Source organism: Heteronotia binoei, chromosome 3 (assembly GCF_032191835.1).
Source record: "Heteronotia binoei isolate CCM8104 ecotype False Entrance Well chromosome 3, APGP_CSIRO_Hbin_v1, whole genome shotgun sequence".
Taxonomy (NCBI): domain Eukaryota; kingdom Metazoa; phylum Chordata; class Lepidosauria; order Squamata; family Gekkonidae; genus Heteronotia; species Heteronotia binoei.
Genome location: NC_083225.1, coordinates 26,155,844 through 26,179,232, shown reverse-complemented (window position 1 = coordinate 26,179,232; position 23,389 = coordinate 26,155,844). Strand labels below are relative to the sequence as shown.

At 43.5% G+C, this 23,389-nt stretch overlaps 1 protein-coding gene across 1 annotated transcript in view; it reads right to left on the bottom strand.

Annotated features, from left to right (window-relative positions):
• The window catches only part of DZIP1 (DAZ interacting zinc finger protein 1), a 59,877-nt gene that overhangs the window by 11,018 nt on the left and 25,470 nt on the right, over positions 1–23,389 (bottom strand). The window contains exons 8-15 of the mRNA XM_060235235.1: positions 20,887–20,949; positions 20,494–20,634; positions 17,617–17,665; positions 15,057–15,113; positions 10,757–10,816; positions 7,843–7,988; positions 5,153–5,345; positions 2,599–2,725 (exon numbers count right to left, since the gene is read on the bottom strand). Of these exons, the coding sequence (XP_060091218.1) occupies positions 2,599–2,725; positions 5,153–5,345; positions 7,843–7,988; positions 10,757–10,816; positions 15,057–15,113; positions 17,617–17,665; positions 20,494–20,634; positions 20,887–20,949 (836 nt within the window). The remainder of the gene's footprint in view (positions 1–2,598; positions 2,726–5,152; positions 5,346–7,842; positions 7,989–10,756; positions 10,817–15,056; positions 15,114–17,616; positions 17,666–20,493; positions 20,635–20,886; positions 20,950–23,389) is intronic.

Sequence of the window (23,389 nt, the reverse complement as noted above, 5' to 3'; positions counted from 1 at the left end):
GATTATAATATCAGAGAGAAACATCGGCAGCCATTGTTGGGAGGACAAAGTTTTAAAAACGTTTTTAAAGTGACTGGGACATTAAAAATTGGTGGAGTTAATTGAGTTGGTAATTTTAAAATAAGGACTATTGGACAGTGGTGAAGAAGATCTGAATTGGATAAAGGGAAAAGAAGGAAAAATGTTTAAAGTGAAGCAAAAGTTGAGTCCGCCATTTTGGGGAAAATAAAAAGTTTAAGCATTAATATCTGAGCCTGTGAGGCTCAGAGGACGGCGAAATTGGGTTCATTGGAAAGGGCAAGCTTCACTCTATTAAACCTGATGGTCCAAATTTAATTTGGTGAGATAAAAATTTTCGATCTTTACATGTCAGACCCAAAGCAAATTCGTACTAGGTCTGCTTCAATGGAGAAAATGCAAGCCCAACTAGATGCAATGGAAGCCAGGATAATGAAGGAGGTGAAAGAAATGATAACTGCCTCTAAAAAAGAAATAAGAAAGGATATTGAGGACTCAAAAAAAGAATTAAAAAAAGAGATAGAGAATCTCAGAAATGAGACTGTAGTAATAACAAAAAAAGTACAGGAGGTGGAAGAGAGAGTGAAAACACATGATTCCACCTTATTAAAATTACAAGAAAAGGTGATAATACATGACTGCAAGTTGATGGAGACACAGATTCGTCTGAGAGGTGTACCAGAAGATGAAGAATCTGACTTGAAAGAATACATAATAAAAATAATTGCAGAATTTTTGGAGGAAGATCCTGAAGGGAATAGAAATATGTATGATTATATGTATAGAGTGAATTCACTCTATGCAAAAAAGAACAATCTGCCAAGAGATGTGGTCATAAGATTTATGACAAAAGAAATGGCGGGAAAAATCATGAACAAAAATTTTGAAAAGACATTGATAGTGGAGGTAGTAGGATAAGAATTATGAAAGAGTTGCCAAGACAAGTGTTAACTGACAGGAATGCATATAAAAAACTGACAGAAAAATTACGTGACAATGGAATGAGATATAGATGGATAATACCTGAAGGTATGAGCTTTGAACCTCAAGGGAAAAGGATTACAATTACAAACACACAGGAACTGCGTAGATTTTATGGAGAAAATAAAGAATTTGCATCATGATGGATTACAAATTAATATCTTGGAATGTAAACGGACTAAATTCACCACAAAAAAGAAGGGCAACATTTCATTGGATAAAAAACCAAAATTGTAATATAGTTGGGACTAGAATTTTATACATTGGCTGAACAGAAGAAGAGAGGAGTAATTTTTTATATTAAAAAAGAATTAGACTCGATATTGGTTTTTAAAGATAAAGATGGAACGTACATTCGCAGTGGAAATTTTATTGAATGCTAAAAAAACTTTGTTGTTGGGACTTTATGCTCCAAATGGTGCAAAGAACATTTTTTTAAAAAATATTATGCAACATCTTGATGAAATGACTTATGACCAAATTTTGTTGATGGGGGACTTTAATGGAACAATCCAGAACACAATAGATAGATCTGGGAAGAAAAAAAATGACAAAGAAGAGAAATTGTCAAAATCTTTTTTTGAACTGGTTAAACAAGAGAGTTTGGAGGATATATGGAGGAAGTTCAATCCTGAGGTACGGGACTACACCTTTTTTTCAGCCAGACATAATTCTTTTTCTAGAATTGACATGTTGTGAGGTACCAAAGATCTGGGACTTATAACAAAGAAAATAGAGGTTTTATCCAAAATAGGAGCTGATCATAACCCAATAATGTGGATTACAAAATTGTCTAAAAAATTGAGAAGATGAAGAATAAATGATTTACTACAAAATAAAGAAATAGTGACATCTCTAGAAAATGAGACTAAAGCTTTCTTCCAAATAAACGACAGAGAAAATATAGAATTCCAGACGGTGTGGGATGCCTATAAGGCTGTAATGAGAGGAATATTAATAACATTGAATAATAAAGATGAGAGCAAAAGATAAGCAGATCTTGGACATTCAAAATGAAATTAAGAAAAAGGCCCAGGAAAAAGAAAATTATAAGGGAGATTACAATATTGCAAACACAAATGAGACATTTGTTAAATAAGGAAATGGAATGGAATTTAAAAAAATTACAACAGAAATCTTTTGAGGGAGCAAACAAGCCTGGGAAGTACTTGGCTTGGCAACTGAAGAAAAAGAGAGGGCATTGGACCATTTTTGATAATAATTAAGTATAAGAGGGAGGAGGATATGAATTTTGGTTCTTCTTAATTAAGGGTACCTTTAATAATAATGTTTTAAGTATAGTACACCGGCGGGGGTCAAGTAACGGGGGGAGGGGTAGGTAGAAAGTAATACATGGGATAGAGGAAAAAGTAGTTATTAAGGATGTAAGAAACTGAATATATTACCATATGTTACTAATAAAAATTGTTTGAAACAAAAAGAACATGTCAAACTTCACCTGGAAGAAGCCGGGATCAAAGGAATAGGTTTCCTGTTTCCTTCTCACTTTTATACTGTATTGGCCGTGAAGCCACTTTATAACTGTAAAACCAACCCAACACTTCAACAGTATAGACTTAGTTGCAAGGTGCCTCCTACTTTGGTGTAGATGTTTTTTCAACAGCCATCGTTCTTCGTCCAGTTGGGCGCTTGACAAATGAGCGCTTTGCTGGTTTGGGTAACACGGTAGATAACGAGCCTCCTATACGATGGGCCTTCTGCCTCACTGTAAGGAAATGCAAGTTCTAATCAGAATGCAGGTACCCAAAAGGAAAGCAACAAATCACTGCTAGTAAGGAACATACAGTCAAATGGCATCTGGGTAAGAAAGAACAGAGGTTTACAAGATTATGCATGGGATACAGAAGGTAGAGAAAGTACTTTTCTCCCTTTCTCACAATACAAGAACTCGTGGACATTCAATGAAATTGCTGAGCAGTCGGGTTACAATGGATAAAAGAAAGTACTTCTTCACCCAAAGAATGATTAACACATGGAATTCACTGCCACAGGACGTGGTGGCAGCTACAAGCATAGACAGCTTCAAGAGGGGATTGGATAAACATGTGGAGCAGAGGTCCATCAGTGGCTATTAGTCACAGAGTATTGTTGGAACTCTATGTCTAGGGCAGTGATGCTCTGTATTCTTGGTGCTTGGGGGGGGGCAACAGTGGGAGCACTTCTAGTGCCCTGGCCCCACTGATGGACCTCCTGATGGAGCCTGTTTTTTTTGGTCACTGTGCGACACAGAGTGTTGGACTGGATGGGCTACTGGTCTGATCCAATATGGCATCTCTTACGTTCTTAGTGGTAATTACGGGTATCCTTCCCACAAACCCAGGGAGGAGTCGGTCTAATAAAATCCAGATAAATGTTATGTCCATAATAAATACAAGTGACTTTGCTTCCTCCAAATTGGATAGAAACATTTTGTATACTGTTCACAAGAAATCCCCAAAAAAACTTCCCCTAAATTTAGTAAAAGATTACATAGTGAAGAACCTAAGATCACTTCAGGTACCCTCTTCAGTATTGTGTTATCCCAGTGAAGGTCATCAAATGAGTGATGTTCCCAAGTTTTTGTGGAAAGAAAGGAGTTTGTGACATTCGGAAAAGGAGAGAGGTGTTTAAAGCATAAAATTACAAGTAGACAAACTGGTGTGACCTCATAATCACAGACAGAAACTGTGAGATCTTCATCCAGCTGCCAAAACATTAAACCACAGTTTATAAAAGTATCTAGTGCCAGAGCTGAAGATTCTCCTGAGGAAATTAAAGGCATTTCGGAAGATGGTGCAAGCCCATATCTAGCCCTCTGCAGGCCATGCATGGCCCTGGATTCGCTCATCCGAGCCAGGTCTTCTGCAGGTGCCAACCTGCAAGTGGGCAAAATCAACAACTGCCCTACACATGCCTTCTCTGTGGCGGCCCCCACTTTATAGACTGGCCTGCCAGAGGAGGTCAGGGAGGCTCCCACTCTCCTGGCTTTCCGCAACCTCTGCAAAAGAGAGCTTTTCAATGCAGGCAATAGAGTCACACTGTACTAAATGATTCACAAAGTTACTTAGATACGAAAAGAGCAGCTACAGAAAGACTCATCCAGCTATTCATCTTGATTTTACTTAGGAAAGTTATCAGGGACTCTGGTCTATGCTACTGTGTTTAACTTGCTGAAACTAGGATACTACTATGCAATTTTTGTATCATTTGAAGTGCCAAGCAAAGACTTACACTGAAGCTTTGCTTCAGTTCTGTTTTCAGATTCCCGAATAGTTCTACAACCCTAACCCCATGGCTCTTTTTCTAGCAGGAGCTCCTCTGCATATTAGGCCACTCCCCCGATGTAGCCGATCCTCCTGGAGCTTACAGTAGGCCCTGTACTAAGAGCCTTGTAAGCTCGTGGAGGATTGGCTACATCAGGCTACATCTAGCAGAGGAGCTTCTGCTAGAAAAAGAGCCCTGCATCCTATTAGAAGAAGAAGATGATATTGGATTTATATCCCGCCCTCCACTCTGAAGAGTCTCAGAGCGGCTCACAATCTCCTTTACCTTCCTCCCCCACAACAGAGACCCTGTGAGGTGGGTGGGGCTGGAGAGGGCTCTCACAGCAGCTGCCCTTTCAAGGACAACCTCTGCCAGAGCTATGGCTGACCCAAGGCCATGCTAGCAGGTGCAAGTGGAGGAGTGGGGAATCAAACCCGGTTCTCCCAGGTAAGAGTCCACACACTTAACCACTACACCAAACCGTCTCTCTATTACATTGTTCATTAAACGTCCCATCCTTTCGATTGTACTGGCTCACCCTGCGTACCCCGTCTTGAGTCCAAGTCAGAAAGGCAGACGATAATTTATGTAAATAAATAAAAATAAGATAAGAAACTGATGCACACAAAGAAACCCTGTGGCCTTGGCTGATTGCCCTCAACACAGCATCAGTAACACGATTTTGCAACATCATTTTTAAAGTGCTCAATCATAAACTAGTCAAAAGACAATCAGTTTTTAAAAGGATTAATTAAGTGTGAAGAGCTCACTGTTATAAATTGAGCAGGCAAATTACTTCCAAGAATAATTTATATGGGGGCATTGTTACCCAAATCTGAATCCAGTGACGGGAAACAACAACAACAAAACACTTGGGAAGCTACAACACCTTCTGAAGACAGAAGAGGGCTGGAAAAATGCCGAATGCAAGATGCTTTTTCTGCAACTCTGACGTTCATTTGCCGTTCCAGCTGCTCTCGGATGTGCTGAATGTCGGGGACTTCTTTCTTTCTCTCTTCCCGAGCAGATTCGACAGACATTAACACTCTGGTCAAATGATCACTGGGGATACCACGAACTCCCTGGGAGAGGAAGATTGCACTCTTAATGTACAGCAATGTAATACTCAGGGGTTGTTTTGTAGAAAAATAGGTGGTGGAGCTCATTAGCATATGTCACCCCCCCCCCAAAAGCAACCCAGCGCAAGAAAGGAGAGCCCTGGGCAAGAGAGGCCTGCCAGCCCAAGCAGGCTTCACTCACCTGAGGCTCTCCGTGGCCACCCTACTCCCCCACAGTCAAAAGCCCAGCAAGCCACACACCACCCAAAATCACATAAGAACTGGAGAAAGGGTGGCGTGGGCTTCTCCAGGGGTTAATGAGGGCTGTTGAGGGTATGACAAAGTCCCTGGTGGCTGGCTGGCTGCTCTCCTAATCCAGGAATTGTTATGCAGCTGAACCTACTATTCGATGGACAAGGTAGGTGGGGAGGAGGAGGTGGAACCCTCAGAAAGGTTCAGGAGCTGTGCTCCTGTGAGCTCCTGCTGAATCTGAGGCCTGGTAATACTTATTAAGATTTAAACACTCTTTTGTTCCATTATAGGATATAAATACTTTTGCTTATAAGAACATAACAGAAGCCATGTTGGATCAGGCCAATGGCCCATCCAGTTCAACACTCTGTGTCACAGAGTGGCCAAAAAAAAAGGAGGTTAACAAGTCGGGCTAGAAGCCCTTCCACTTTGCCCCCCCACAAAGCACCAAGAATAAAGAGCATCACTGCCCCAGACAGTTCCAATAATATGCTGTGACTAATAGCCACTGATGGACCTCTGCTCCATATTTTTATCCAAACCTCTCTTGAAGCTGGCTATGCTTGTAGCCGCCACCACGTCCTGTGGCAGTGAATTCCACATGTTAATCATCCTTTGGGTGAAGAAGTACTTCCTTTTATCCGTTCTAACCCTACTGCTCAGCAATTTCATTGAATGGCCACAAGTTCTTGTATTGTGAGAAAGGGAGAAAAGTACTTCTTTCTTTACTTTCTCCATCCCATACATAATCTTGTAAACCTCTATCATGTCACCCCACAGTCGACGTTTCTCCAAGCTAAAGAGCCCCAAGCGTTTTAACCTTTTTTCTTAGGGAAAGTGTTCCAAACCTTTAATCATTCCAGTTGCCCTTTTCTGGACTTGTTCCAAGCTAAAATATAGTATTTGTCCTTCAGAAGGATTCTTACATTACTTATGCTACTGTGTAAGAATCTGTATCTAAGGACACAATCTCTGACTCACAACACTCCAAGTGGAATAAACAGTGTTAGAGATTTCCCTTTCTTTAAGTTCCTGTTCCTTGGGAGGGAGGGGGGTATGTTTTGCCCTCTCTAGTGGTTGATTTGATATTACAGCAGCTTATGTCTAGCATAAAAACCTGCAGTTTAATTCTGCTGCGAGATATCCTGAACATAAATCCATGCAGGCCTCATTTTGGGCAGGAGCTCACAGGACCAGAGCTCCGGAACTTCTAAATTTTATTGTGCTCTTTCTTTCTTAATCCCCCCCAATATTTTCTTCTGGGCTCCATTGTTCAAACCCCCTGGGAGAATTTTCCTGGACAAACTTTCCAATATCTCCCCCCACAAAAAATGGGGAAATAATCAAAATATATAAAGCAGATGGAAATCATCATCATGACACTATGGCCACAGAGGAGAAAATAATTTTAAAAGTATGATGGGAGTAAGGTTTTATTATGACAATTATAATTCAAGAAGCATTTTAAGGTAGATGCTGAACTGCTGATTTAATTTAGTACACCTTCTGGTGATGTCAGCGGTGTGTGGCATATCCAAATGAGTTGTGAACATATATGAAAGCTGCCTTATACTGAATTCTACTCAGACTGGCAGCGGCTCTCCAGGGTCTGATGAGCTCCGGAACCTGTTTTTCTATTATATGACCCCTGAACCCATGTGATACTGAATCAACCAACAGAATGAGCAAAACATGTGTAGAGCATAAACCCACCCCCACAAAGAAACAGGAATTTACAAGCAAGAAAAGGAGAATTCAGAAGAGCCTTTAGTCTTTAAGAAACCACAGGGCTTCCGTTTTGTCCCATTAAAGCGCTGCTTTTGTACAGTAGTTTGCTCTGACACAAGTTACGTGTGGGAAGACCAATTCCCCCTCCTAATTTTTCAATAATAATGACGTATGTGTAGCTTTTTTAAACAAACAAAACAGATTTTATCACTGCCTTTACCCGTTCACTAATGAGCGTTTCTCCTTAACGTGCACCTAATTCACCAGCTCAAGTTAGATGCTCTGATGAAATACTGATTTCAAGGGCAGAGTGCATTATGTCCATGACTCAAATTACCCCTAAGTTAAGTATAACAAATATTGCTAGCATTATGGAAATATGCTAACCATAATTCAAATACGAAGGGCAAGGATAACACAAATGCCCATGGTCCTGTAACATGTGAAGAGGCGGTTGTCTCAAAAGAATCTTGAGAAATTTGAGTGACTGGGAGAAGTATCTGTCCCCTCCATCTCTTGAAAGAATGTAAAGTGATCTTACTGATTTAATTCCCAAGGATTCCAACTTCTCTGTCAGAGTCTGCTCCAATACTGCTCTCAACTCTTTTGTTAAAGAAGGGTTATTCTTCAAAGTGCTTATAATATGATGCTTATTCTTCCCTACTCTGGTCTCACTTTTCTCCGTTTCTGAAACACAACAGGAATTATTTTTTCAAGCAATATGTCACAGCATCAAAATACACCAGGTCTACACTTCACAGAGGCAAAAACCGCTATACAAACACTTCTGTAATGAATACAGCCTTTTAAATGGGTTTTTTTTAAATAATAGTGTTCTAAAGACGTGTGAAGCTGAAATGTTAATGCACTAACACCTGTGTGTAAGTGCTTATGTAAGTTAACTGGATCCCATATCTTCCATCCAATTACTGTATGCTGACAACTGTACCACTTGTAGGCCAGCTGATATCAATTTGTGTTGTGTGCTCCTGGGGTGGGAGGTGTGGGCTGGGGGGTTTAAAACTTGAGATTTACCTTCACTAGTGAAAGGCCTTCCTGAAGGAGATCAGGGCAGCACTCTCTTTGAAGTTTAGGAACCTGTTAAGGATTGGTGATCCTGTCGCTGAAGGTAACCTAGTGAAACTTTATGAGCTGTTATTTCTTTTGCTCACCAGTCTTACCTTAAATTGCTTGCTTTAGTAATAAATTGGAATTTTGATAAACCCTTGTTTCCTCCACTGTCTTGGTTGCCACAATAGACAAGGGACCTAATGCCTCTAACAGACATGCTACCATATCTGTTATAAAGTGGGCTTCCAATAAAGGGAGAGACAAGTTGGTGACAGTTCTACCTTGTCAGACTGGAGTGGGGGTTTTTTGCCCACTCCAGTACCTTCTGTGTAAATCTCTGAGCCACCGAAAAACAGCCCCACCCTGTTTCAGTTAGGGAGGGGCGTGGGTCATTACAACTTCATGAAAGAGGTTTGCAATGATATCATATGGACATTTGTAACGCCGCTTGGTTAATTTGCAATTCTGAAAACAATGCAAGTTTGCTATATATAAATTTGGTTTGGTTGTAAGAGACTGTAATTCAAATTCTAGCCTGGTAATAAAAGTCTTAACGCATTCTTGGGCAAGTCACAGTTCCCCACCCTGACACATCTCACAGGTTTTATGAGGATAAAGGATGAGAGTAATCACTTTGTACATGGGAAAGAGCTACAGAAAAGATAAGAAGAACTGTAAATATATGAAGCTGGCTTACACTGAATCAGACCCTCAGTTCATCAAAGTCAGTCTTGTCTATTCAGACTGGCCGTGGCTCTCCAGAGTCTCAGGCTGAGGTTTTTCATGCCTATTTGCCTGGACCCTTTTTAGTTGGAGATGCCGGGGATTGAACCTGGGACCTTCTGCTTACTAAGCAGATGCTCTACCACTGAGCCACCAACCCTCCCTGATCTATAATAATGCCCCAAATTTCTGAATGTGAAGAAGATCAAGATGGTTCAGACTGATACAACATCAAACAATTGTTTGGAATTACATGAATAAGCCCATGCTCAGCTAGCCACCCCTCCTTCTTAGAGATAACTGGGGACTTCTGATTTAATGAAAGGTTTACTTCCAAATCACAAAAACATGGTTTGCACTTTCCCTCTGAACAAGATTGCAAACTGCAGTGTGAAGCTAGTTTAGAGAGCAAGAACAAACAATAGTTTGTTACTCTGCAAGGAGAAGTAACCAGGGCTCATTTTGTAGCAGGAGCTCCTTCGCACAATAGGCCACACCCCCTGATGTAGCCAATCCTCCAAGAGCTTACAGGGACTTTATTGCAGGGCCTACTGTAAGCTCTTGGAGGATTGGCTACATCAGGGGTGTGTGGCCTAATATGCAAAGGAGCTCCTGCTACAAAATGAGCTCTGGAAGTAAATAGGAATATTTCTAACCTTCCAACCCAAAATGAGGATATTTTTGTCAGCTTTTTAAAAAAAGCCTCAACAAACACACAAAAAAGAGGATATGCTCTTGTTAGAGGACAACTGGTAACCCTACAGTAAAGGGTAGATGGCATCTTCAGCCAACACAAAAACAAAGTCACTTTAAGTACAGATAGGCCCTAAAATAATGCAAGAGGGCATCTCTAAATCCATATACCTGGCATGCTGGTTCCAAAACCCTCTGCTGTGAACAACTCCTAAGCCAGCATTTTCACATGTAAGGGTTAAAGTGTGACCCACTGCACGCTCCCATTTTCACACATGGCGTTCTGTGCGTTCTAACCTCATCATAATATCTACACTTCCAGTCATATATGATGGACTTTCACTAAATTTAATCCAGAGCAGGAATGGGTGAACTGCAGCTCAGGAGCCACATGTGGCTCTTTCACACATACTGTGCAGCTCTTGAAGCTCTCACTGCCCCGCTGGCCAGCTTGGAGAAGGCATTTGTCTTTTTAAATCACTTCTCCAAACCAAGCCAGCGGCTTGGAGAATGCATTTAAAGTTAAAGTTGCTTTCTTTCTGCCTCTCCCTCCCTCCTTCCCCATTTATTTGCATGCCTGCCTGCCTGCCTTCCTTCCACTCTGAAATATCTGATATTCATGTCCTGAGGCCCTGAAGCATCTGACGTTTATTCTATGTGGCTCTTACATTAAGCAAGTTTGGCCACCCCGATCCAGAGTTAAACCTGCAGTCTTAGCAGTCCGGAGGAAGAATGATGTAGGAATTGAAGGGCAGCAAAGGACAAACTGTTTTGGAGGGGAGACAGAAATGATCGGTGGAATGTTTTAGAACCTGACCCAATTGACAGTTTCTGCATGTGACTGGAAAATGTTATTCCGCCACCCGAGCCATAAACCATGCTTGAAGCCTGCGAGACACCAAAAATGGATGTATTTACATTCCCAGTAAATTTACCATGGCAGGGCAGTTGACTGGTCCTAACATTACCTTTTTCATCCTCTGGAAGCTCCTCTATGGGCTCCAGCATGTGCACCAAAAGGGCCTGTTCTAATAATGAGGAGAAAAGAGGAATAGCACAGACAGAAAGACAAGACAAACAGGACAGAAGTAGATCAAGCTAAAGGTTCAGAGGGTGAAAGCTACACAGAAGAATACACGGAGGAGGCTGCATTTGATGATTTTCTTCCTGCTCGCTAACTCCAGAGCCCAGCAAACCGCAATCACTCATCCGTTCAGGACACCAGGAATTGCAGTGACCACTTAGGTTGGGGCGGCCAACTGTGGCTTGGGAGCCACATGTGGCTCTTTCACACACATTGTGTGGCTCTCGAAGCCCCCACTGCCTTGGAGAAGGCATTTAAATCACTTCTTTAAATCACTTCTCCAAGCCAAGCCAGTTGGCAGTTTGGATAATGCATCTGAAGTTAAAGTTGCTTTCTTTCTATCTCCCCTGCCCCATATATTTGCTTTCCTCTTTCCCTCCCTCTCTCTCTTCCTTCATGTCTTGTGGCTCTCAAACATCTGATGTTCATGTCTTCCAAATCTCAAACATCTGACGTTCACGTCTTGCGGCTCTCAGACATCTGGCGTTTATTCTATGTGGCTCTTACTTTAAGAAAGTTTGGCCACTCCTGGCTTAGGTTAAGACATGCTACTGTCTGCAGTCCACAGTACAAAAGAAAGTGACGGATTACAGTCACGTTCGGCTACAGTTGCCTCTCTGCTTCGGTTTAAGCGGTTATCCATCTCAGGGCTTTTTTTGTAGCAGGAGCTCCTCTGCATATTAGGCCACAGCCCCTGTTGTAGCCAGTCCTCCAAGAGTTTACAGGGCTCTTATTACAAGGCCTACTGTAAGCACTTGGAGGATTGGCTACATCATGGGGGTGTGACCTAATATGCAAAGGAGCTCCTGCTACAAAAAAAGCCCTGATCCCTCTGCAAGCCAAAACCATTTTTGGGATTGGCACAAGGAGGCCAGAGAACACAATTGGGGAGACCAGATGACACTTTCCCCCACAGCCTCTATGTACAGGGTACGTGAGCCACCATGGGGCAGTGGTTAAAGTGGCAGACTAGGATCTGGGAAATCCAGGTTTGAATCCCCATTCCGCCATGGAAGCTCGCTGGGTGACCCGGGGCCAGTCACACACTCAGCCTAACCTACCTCACAGGGTTGTTGCGAGGATAAAATGGAGGAGAGGAGAATGAAGTAAACCGCTTCGAGTCCCCATTAGGGAGAAAGGCAGAATATAAGTAAAATAGATTTTTTTTTTAAAAAAAAGTGTGAAGCGAAATGGCTTCCTGTGGGGAGGAGACTGTGTGCAAGCCGAAATCCCATTCCCGATTTCAATGTCCACAAACAGGAGCGTGGAAGAAATACCATTCAAATGTGAGTTATGACCATTTTTGTATCATTCAGCTGATTAACACCATTCCCTCCTTTCTACTCAACAAGACGTGCAGCCAACAAAAAGTTCGTGCAGGTTTTCTGCCAGTGCTCTTCAAATTGTTTACAAGTCTTGCTGATCAAGATTTTAAGTCCTGCTGATTTCAACAGATATTAGGCATTACAAACTTTCTCTGGATTAGAGCCAAAATGTAATTCTCCACTGATTAAATATAACCAAATGGCACCCTTAGGCTTTCAAAGGGGTGCAACTTAGGATCGAACTAGGAGTCGTGTGTGATCCAGTGGATCCAAGCCATTTATTTATCCAAAAGCATGGATTATTAATACAACTCCAAATGTTTCAACTGTTTACTCAAAAAAGCAACACGTCTTATCGGACTTTTACAGTCTGTTGCTAGAAAGGAGGTGAGTTAGGGTTTTCCCTTTAAGACACAGCTTGAATTATAATTTTTATAACTATAATTACAGTTATAATAATTACAATAACTCATTATTAAAAAGGCCAGGAGAAGTGGAACAAGGTAGGAAAAGAGAGATAGAAAAGACCTGCAGAGATAAATAGAAGTAAATAATCACCAGCAACATAAACCAAAGTGAATACCCAATTGCGGTTTCAGTCCTTAAGCCCAGCACCTCTCACCACCACCCCCTTTTGAATACTGAAAAAACAGTTCTTTTTTTATATGCCTAGAGATAAAGGGCTTTCTTTGAGCAGGAATGCACAGGAACAAAGTTCCAGCTGGCTTGGTGTCAGGGGGTGTAGCCTAATATGTAAATGAGCTCCTGCTGGGCTTTTCTACAAAAAGCCCTGTGAAACAATGGTGACATCAGGGGGCAAGGCCTAATATGCAAATGAGTTCCTGCTGGGCTTTTTCTACAAAAGAAGATGATGATGATGATGATATTGGATTTATATCCCGCCCTCCACTCCGAAGAGTCTCAGAGCGGCTCACAATCTCCTTTATCTTCCTCCCCCACAACAGTCACCCTGTGAGGTGGGTGGGGCTGGAGAGGGCTCTCACAGCAGCTGCCCTTTCAAGGACAACCTCTGCCAGAGCTATGGCGGACCCAAGGCCATGCTAGCAGGTGCAAGTGGAGGAGTGGGGAATCAAACCCGGTTCTCCCAGATAAGAGTCCGCACACTTAACCACTACACCAAACCGGCTCTCCGGTTTGAAAGAAGCCCTGGATATTACCAACAATCACAGCTCCCACTGCCTATACTAAAAAGAAATAGTAATGGACACTAAACACATGGATTTAAATTTAATGAAAACCATTCCCCCCCCCCCGCCTGTCAAAAACATGGAAACAGAACAGATAAAAAACAGTGATTGGAGAAAGTGTGGAGAATATTCCTCTTGTCTTTGCTCTTTCAATAAGTTTAGTGGAGATGACAGTTATCACAGGGTACAACAGCCTCTAGCCAAGGACCTGCGTGACCATCAGCCTCCATCTGCGAGATGCCAGAGGAGATGGTCATTCCAGACAATAGGACTGCAATCGCCATGCCATAAACATGGCCTTGTGAAACGGAAAGCAGCTCCGTGGCGCAGAATGGTAAAGCTGCAGTACTGCAGTCCAAACTCTCTGCTCACACGTCACGACCTGAGTTCGATCCTGGCGGAAGCTGGGTTCAGGTCGTAAGCTCAAGGTTGACTCAGTCTTCCATCCTTTCAAGGTCGGTAAAATGAGTACCCAGCTTGCTGGGGGAAAAGTGTAGATGACTGGGGAAGGCAATGGCAAACCACCCCGTTAAAAAGTCTGCCATGAAAACGTGATGTGACGTCACCCCAGAGTCATAAACGACTGGTGCTTGCTCAGGGGACTGCCTTTACCCTTTTTGTGAACTGGAAGAGTCAACAAACTGGCTTCCATGCTCACAAATGTATTCATTTCCCACACCGTTAGCGTGTTCAGAGATTGTGAGATAAAACTGAACTTAAATACGGTTGTCTACTATTTTACGATTTTATTATTGTGAGCTTCATTCTGGGTTTGCCCTACTATTAGGCAGTGGAGGTGGCTGACTCAGGATTAAATATAAAGATATTAAATATAAAGATAAAGGATTAAATATAAAGATAAAGGCAGTCCCCTGTGCAAGCACCAAGTCATTACTGACCCGTAGGGTGATGTCACATAACGACGTTTTGTTGGCAGACTTTTACAGGGTGGTTTGCCATTGCCTTCCCCAGTCATCTACACTTTCCCCCCAGCAAGCTGGGTACTCATTTTATCAACCTCGGAAGCATGGAAGGCTGAGTCAACCTGGAGCTGGCTACCTTAACCCAGTTTCCGCCAGGATCGAACTCAAGTTGTGATCAAAGGCTGGACTGCAGTGCTGCAGCTTACCACTCCACACCATGGGCTCCTCACTCAGGATTAGGGTGGCCTCCAAGACCTAATATGCTCAGCATTCTGGCTGCTGGGGGCAATAATCTGGATCTGCCCAGCCCTGTTTGTTTTAGTACAGCAGAACCACACAGTCAAGTCTTGCTCCATCAAGAAGTTCTGACTGGCTATAGAATGAATCGCTGCTCAGGAAGAAAAGGCCAACATGTTAAATTTCCAGGTGATCCCTGACGTTGATCTGACCAACATCTTTGAGAAAAGTCTAATGGGAAAACTCTTGCTCTATTAAATTTAGCTGTGACTTATTGTCAAGGCTGGAATTCTAACAAGAACTCCTGTGCATATGAGGCCACAGCCCTCTGATGTAGCAAAAAAGAACCTTGTAAGCTCTTGGAGGATTGGCTACATCAGAGGGGTGTGGCCTAATATGCAAATGAGCTCCTGCTAGAATTCCACCCCTGTTTATTGTCATCACAGAGGACAGTGATCATTCAAGATTACATGTCTGCCGAAGACACTCACCAGGCACAGATGACAGGCTTGATTTAGGCGGGGCAACATTCTGTCCTGAAGCTTTTGCTGGAAAAGTGAAGGGAAAAGACAGAAACTATAGATCCTTCTGCTTCCAAAGATCCTTCTCAATGCAATTCCAATAGCAGGAGTTGTTTCCTCTCCTCCACTACATATTTAGCAATTATCAATAGAGAAACAATGGAGTAGATTCAACCATCTTTCAAGTAGCCTTTTGTCCAACCTTAAGGGGTTCTTCAGTTTGGTGTACTGGACTCTTATCTGGGAGAACCGGGTTTGATTCCCCACTCCTCCACTTGCAGCTGCTGGAATGGCCTTGGGTCAGCCATAGCTCTGACAGAGATTGTCCTTGAATGGGCAGCTGCTGTGAGAGCCCTCTCAGCCCCACCTACCTCACAGCATGTCTGTTGCGGGGGAAGAAGATATAGGATATTGTAAGCCGCTCTGAGATTCTGAATGAGAGAGAAGGGCGGGGTATAAATCTACGGTCTTCTTCTTCTTCATCCAATGGAAGAGCCACTTACACTGGAGGAAGGCTTAAAATCTGAGCCATAAGGAAACCTGAGGTATGACTGTGTGAGCATCTCTGCAATGTCAGTGTTGGACAAGGCAGCCCAACCTCCACCACCTCAGGTCCTCAGGCCTTAGATTAGAGAGGAGGAGGAGTCTGCAGCACCTTAAATCTTCCTCCTCTTTCTACTGCCCTCCCACATAGCTGGTTAGTGAACAGGAGGACTTCCATGCAATGGTCCCTCTAGGCTGTGGAGAGCCAGTTTGGCTTAGTGGTTAAGTGGGCGGACTCTGATCTGGGAGAACCAGGTTTGATTCCCCACTCCTCCACTTGGAGCTGCTAGAATGGCCTTGGGTTAGCCATAGCTCTGGCAGAGGTTGTTCTTGAAAGGGCAGCTGCTGTGAGAGCTCTCTCAGACCCACCCACCTCACAGGGTGTCTGTTGTGAGGGGAGAAGATACAGGAGATTGTAAGCCGCTCTGAGTCTCTTTCAGAGAGAAAGGCGGGGTATAAATCTGCAGTCTTCTGCAGTCTTGGGAGCCCAAATTCTACTTTGTGAGCCACTGGCCTTAAAGCTGCAAGTGAGTGATTTAGCTCCTGCATAAATCAGTTGCCTCTGGGGCCATCCTTCCTGAGCTAAGACAAAAATGTGTGAGCCAGAGGCTAAAATACTGTGAGCTAGCTCCCACTAACTCAGCTAGAGGGAAAACTGCTCACACATCCTCCCAGATCTGAGTCCCCTGGCCCTTCTGAGGGAGCATCCCCAGGGGTATGCCCACCCCCTTTCCCTCCCCGTCTCCATGACGACTGCTCCCTCTCATTGGTCGACTGACAGGAGCTATTGTGATTCTGGTGTGACTATGCTAGAGTGGCCTCCCGCCTCACCCTCCACCCCCATTCAAAAGCTGCCCTGCAACCCGCTGGCACTGGCACATAATAACTCAGGGTCACCCCACACGGCAACTGTTTCTCCCTTGCCTGACTCTGCTGGGTGGGGAGTGCTGCCGGCCTCTTGGGTAGGCCCAGTTTCAACGGACCTACTAGATGGAGACATAAGAACATAAGAGAAGCCATGTTGGATCAGGCCAATGGCCCATCCAGTCCAACACTCTGTGTCACATAAGAACGTAAGAGAAGCCATGTTGGATCAGGCCAATGGCCCATCCAGTCCAATACGCTGTGTCACATAAGAACATAAGAGGAGCCATGTTGGATCAGGCCCATGGCCCATCCAGTCCAACATTCTGTGTCACATAAGAACATAAGAGAAGCCATGTTGGATCAGGCCAATGGCCCATCCAGTCCAACACGCTGTGTCACATAAGAACCTAAGAGGAGCCATGTTGGATCAGGCCAATGGCCCATCCAGTCCAACACTGTGTCACATAAGAACATAAGAGAAGCCATGTTGGATCAGGCCAGTGGCCCATCCAGTCCAACACTCTGTGTCACATAAGAACATAAGAGAAGCCCTGCTGGATCAGGCCAATGGCCCTTCCAGTCCAACACTCTGTGTCACATAAGAGGAGCCATGTTGGATCAGGCCAATGGCCCATCCAGTCCAATGCTCTGTGTCACACAGTGCCCAAAAAAACCCAGGTGCCATTAGGAGGTCCCTCAGTGAGGCCAGGATGCTAGAAGCCCTCCCACTGTTTCCCTCCCAAGCACCAAAAATTCAGAGCATCACTGCCCCAGACAGAGAGTTCCATCCATACCCTGTGGCTAATAGCCACTGATGGACCTCTGTTCCAGATGCTGATCCAACCCCTTTCTTGAAGCTGTCCATTCAAGACTGGATTGCCTTTGCTGAGTTGACCGGCAAAGGCAGGGCTGTTGCAGACAGCCTGTGCCAGCTGACCCTCTCCTCTTCACCCCTCGTAAACAGGGAGGAAGCTGCGACTACCCCCCCCCCCCAGACAAAACTTTTTAATAAATTTTAAAAATAACCTTTGCTCAGTGGGGTGGGATATATGCCACTGTCTATCAAGCAGGGAAGAGGCATGTCACTTTGAAGTTTCCCTCGCTTCTGATTTCTACTTACTGTCAGACAGCTTGATGCTTTCGACTGACCTCGTAGCCAATTTCTGTATCTGGAAGACAAAAACAGTGAAGGCCGGACACAGATTTAGGCGAGAACCTGCTACTTGTGGTCAAATTATGCAAGGCGTGGGAGATTTCCCAACATATTTTTTATGTTAACAAGGAGCTGTAAGCCCCACCCCCCGAGTATGGATTGAGGCCCAGGCACAGATGGCAGCAGGGAGTTTACCACCCCCCACAATGCCCTTTTCCCTAAACTGCTATTTGATCTTGTCTTGAAAAAAGGCCAAGTACAATATTGGAAGCTAATAAGAACATAAGAGAAGCCAAGTTGGATCAGGCCAGTGGCCCACCCAGTCCAACACTCTGTGCCACATAGCAGGCAAAAAACCAGGCACCACCAGGAGGTCCACCAGTGGGGCCAGGACACCAGAAGCCCTCCCACTGTTGTCCCCCTCCAAGCACCAAGAATACAGAGCATCACTTGCCCCAGCCAGAGAGTTCCATCAATATACTGTGGCTTCCGATTGTAATCCCAACAGTTTTCTTTCAACAACTGAATAAGGCAATAAATAAGTTTATATGGCAAAATAAGAGACCCAGAATAAAACTGAAGATATTACAAGACAGTAAACAAAGAGGGGGTTTCGAATTGCCAGAATGGCAAACATATTATAAGGCGTGTGTTTTAACTTGGGTTAAGGATTGACTATTATTAAAGAATAAGAGATTGTTGATACTGGAAGGGGCGGACTTAATAAGGGGGTGGCATTCCTATATTTGGTATCAACCCCCTCAAAAGAATAGTATATTTTTCAGTCATGAAATAAGAAAATCTATTTATAGAATTTGAATAGGAGTAAAATCCCAATTCTACAAATACACGCCTGTATGGTTATCCCCGGTAGAAGCATTAATCCATTCGAATCTTTTTCAGTGAGAACATAATCATAACTATGGGTCCTTATTAGATGATAAAGGTGGTTTACAACTTGATGGAAATTCCTTAGATTGGTGGGTTAAATTACAAATTAGATCAAGATATAAAGCTGACAAAGAATTAGGTTTTGTTAAAAATTTAACAAATTTGACATTTTAATTTTAAGTACAGATCAAAAGTTGATCTCAAAAATTTATAATTGGTTGTTAGAGGTAAGAATGCAGGATGAAGTCGTTAAAGAAAGTTGGGTAAAGTGGATGCAGGATTTTGGTTATAACATAGAATTAGTGGATTGGGAGAAAATCTGGAAAGAAAATCTTAAACTAACTAAATCGGCTACACTTAAGGAAAACCTCCACAAGATGGTATATCGTTGGTACTTCATGCCTGAGAAATTAGCAAAAATTTACCCTAACTCATCTAACAAATGCTGGAAATGTAATAAGACAAAAGGAACTTTATATCATTGTTGGTGGCAATGTGAGAAGGCCAAAAAATACTGGGCCCAGATTTACGTATGGGCAAAAAAAATATTGAAAATAAATATACCGCATACACCTGAATTATATTTGTTAAATATATGTAAGAACTCCATTCCTAAAGTAACCAGAAAATTATTATTATATATAGTAACTGTGGCTAGACTAATATATGCTAGACACTGGAAAACCCAGCAGGTGCCAGGGAAAGAAGAATTTTTACAAAAGTTATATGAAGTGGCAGAAATTGACTTTTTAATGACTAAACTGAGAGAAGGAAAGACAGAGAAATGTAAAGAAACTTGGAAACCGTTATACGGTTGGGCAAAAATGTATGATAATGGAAAAGATGGAAAATGATTCATCTAATGATTTAATGATTTAATCCTTAAGCTCCTTTGTTTGTTATATGTTATGTTAGTTTTTTTATTTTTCTTGTATTGTTTCTTTGACATGTGTTTTGTGATTTTTGTTTTATCCAATAAATTTCAAGAAATGAAAAAAATATATATACTGTGGCTAATAGCCACTGATGGACCTCTGCTCCATGTTTATCCAATCCCCTCTTGAAGCTGTCTATGCTTCAAGCTGTCTATGCTGTCTAATATTACCAAGGGGGGAAAGAGGGAGGAATCTTTACAAGCAGCAGGGGTGGAATTCAAGCAGGAGCACCTTTGCATATTAGGCCACACACCCCTGATGCAGCCAATCCTCCAGGAGCTTACAAAAAAGAGCCTTGAAAGCTCTTAGAGGATTGGCTACATCGGGGGTGGGTGGGGGTGGCCTAATATGCAAAGGGACTCCTGCTAGAATTCCACCTGACAAGCAGGATGGCATGGGGGCAAGCAGGGATGCTTCTGAACATCCCGCTTGTCTCCAGGCTGACAGATGAGCCCCTAGCAGTGCAGCAGACCACCCCCACCCGGCACTTAATGGCGGAGCCCTGGGTGGTAAGAGAAAGCAAGATCTTTTATTTCTGCATGGGGAACCCCCAGCTGAGCTGCAAATACTCAGGGTGGGTCGATTATCAGGAGGAAGGGTGTTCCATTCCCTGCGTCACCACTGTACAGCTTGTGGCATGACTGCAGTGCTGCACCATGTGTTTTTGCGCCAGTGGAAGGGACTGCGATGCTACAGAGCCTGGGATCATTGTGGGAAACACAGCTTATGAAATGGCCCAGTCTCATCAGATCTTGGAAGCAAAGCAGGGTCAAGCCCTGGTTAGTACTTGGATGGGAGACCGCTGAGGAAGTCCCAGGTTGCTGTGCAGAGGCAAGGCAGTGGCAAGCCATCTCTGAACCTGTTTTGCCTACAGGGATGCCGTGAACTGGCTGTGACTTGATGGCACTGTTTTTACCACCGACACCATCTGGAAATTGCCTCTTCTGTTCTAAAACAAGACAGGCCTTTTGCCTTCAGCCCTGGGGTCTCAGGGGCACGATATCAGTATCAAACCGACCTGGTGCTTCTGTGCAATAATAAGATCATTCTGTTCTTGAAGCCTCTGCCCCAGTTCTTCTATCCTCTTCTTATAGAAGGCGTTGCTTGTGTTTAGGTCCTCGGTCATCGTCGTCTTGAGCTTCTCAATTTGGGACAGAAGCTGAAGGGGGGGAAAAATACAAGCCCAGGAAATACAAGATGTTCTAGACGTCGCCTGAAACATTATGGTCCCCTCTCTTTTTAAAGAACGGGTTAGTGCAGGGGTGTCAAACATCCCCAGCACAGAGTTTGTCTTTTTCACTGCTGTAGCACTTTGCTGACATTTTCATGTAACTATCCATTATGACCCCAAGGTCGATTTCCCTCCATTAAAGATAGCTTTGGGTATACACAAATTAAGGTATAGTTTTACCTGATGTTTTTCATTTTCATGTTCTTCTTGAAGAGTCTGTACTTTAGAAGCCCACTTACTTTCCTGCGTAAAACACAGTACATACTGTTTAACCATTTGTATATTTTATATTTCAAGCATACTTTACATTTAAATTGAACTAAATAAAACACAGCATGAAGACTCAGGAACATGACTTTATAAAGATAGCGTGAAGACTCACAGGGCAGGGGAAATCCATTCCCTGCAGCTCCACCCCACCCTGCTCTGCCTAACCGCCCTTTTTGTTCCCTGCTGCTCTCTCCCCATGAACCACCATCCCAAATACATGGAGTAGAGCATTTTCCTCTTGCAACCCTAACTTGTCCGCTTGTACATTTTCCTTCCAACTCCCCAAACACCCTGGACTTGTGTGCCCCTCCATTAGCTGATCCTTACCCCTCTTAAAAAAAAAATCCTATTTTTTTAAAGGAGTGCTTTGTTCGATTTCTACCACATCTGTACAAGCATAGTGGCAGGTTACTGGAAGGGTCAACTAAACACACACACACGACTTTTTTTGTAGCAGGAACTCCTTTGCATATTAGGCCACACACCCCTGATGTAGCCAATCCTCCAAGAGCTTACAGGGCTCTTCTTACAGGACCTACTGTAAGCTCCAGGAGGATTGGCTACATCGGGGGGGGGGGCCTAATATACAAAAGAGTTTCTGCTACAAAAAAGCCCTGTATACGCACACGTTTTATATCTTTCTACAGATCTAAGGCTTAGGAGCCGCATGGCGCAGAGTGGTAAGCTGCTCACGACCTGAGTTTGATCCCGGTGGAAGCTGGGTTCAGATTGCCGGCTCATGTTGACTCAGCTTTCCATCCTTTCAAGATCGGTAAAATGTGTACCCAGCTTGCTGGGGGTAAAGTGTAGATGACTGGGGAAGGCAATGGCAAACCACCCCGTTAAAAGTCTGCCAAGAAAACATCATGATGTGACGCCACCCCATGGGTCAGTAATGACTCGCACAAGGGACTACCTTTACCTTTTTACAGGATACAGTTGTTGCATGGTAGCCTAACAGAGGCACTCTGAGCATGCTTGCCCACTATCCAAGAAAACCACACATTCTGCTCCCCTGAGCTGGTTGAATGTGTCACATTTCCAAGCTAGCCAAGCTGCGGCGGTAGGAAGAGTGCTCCCTAGCACTGCCCCAAATTGGCTGTGGTCCTGTGAGCCCAAGTCAGAGAGACCAGACGTGTCTAAGGATGCCCATAAAAGAGAGCATATGTGGCAAAAGGGTCATACATCACACTGTTAGATACCCAATGCAGCAGTGAGTGTTTAACATATTAAGAGAATATCCTTTATACTACATACTACCACCATATGCCCTGCCACACCAGAAAGCAGTCAGTCTGAACAATGTGTAATTGCTGCTCTACTGGCATAACATTATGATTCATGAATAATGTGTTAAAATTAGTTAGTAACATTACAATAATGTGTCGGTACAGAAGAGTAGAGCAGAGAGCATTCACAGCACCCACATACTCATCCACACTTGCTATAGCAACGCAGACAGTTCAAATGAGTTATCTGAGATGAAACAGTCAATGGGTGGTAGTCATTCATGCTGTTTGGCTTGCCGGATGGGCAGGGAGGGCTGCTGGAGGAAAGCAGTTGCTTGCACAAACTTCCCAATTAACAGAAGGCATCAGTTGTTGTAGATTTCCCGGGCTGTATGGCCATGATCTTGGCATTGTGAGACCCGATGTTTCACCAGCAACTGCAACTGGCATCCTCAGAGGTATAACCGAGATGCCAGTCACAGTTGCTAGCGAAACGTCAGGCCTCACAATGTCAAAACCATGGCCATACAGCCCAAGAAATCTACAACAGCCAGGGCTTTTTTGGTAGAAAAAGCCCAGCAGGAACTCATTTGCGTATTAGGCCACACCCCTTGACATCGCCATTGTTTCACAAGTTTTTTTTAAGAAAAAGCCCAGCAAAACCTCATTTGCATATTAGACCACACCCTCTGATGCCGAGCCACCTGGAACTGCGTTCCTGCTCAAAAAAAAGCCCTGACAACAGCTAATGAACACCAGCCATGAAAGCCTTTCACAACACATAGCAGAAGGCAGTATTTGTACTATGCTGGGGCAAGCTAATTCAGTTTTGGGTGCAGAGAGCAGGAGTAACCTGCGAACCTCTTTGAGGCATGTGTGGTCAGACATAATATGCCCACAGCTGCAGCCTCTGCACAAAACATCTGATGCCTGAGTCTGCTCTACAAACAGCCACCGTGAAGCAATGCATCATTACAGTGCTGTGCCAAATCACTACATTCCGCAGGCTGTTTTCCTTTTGTTTAGCTACACTATGCTTTATTATCCTTAATGGATGCATGTTAATTCACAAAGGCTTTACCTTATTATTAGAAACTGTTTGTTTTTCTATGGCATGTTTTGCAATGCTTATAGGACGTGAAATCTAAATCCAATCGTGGATTGAAAGGCACATTCACCGCATC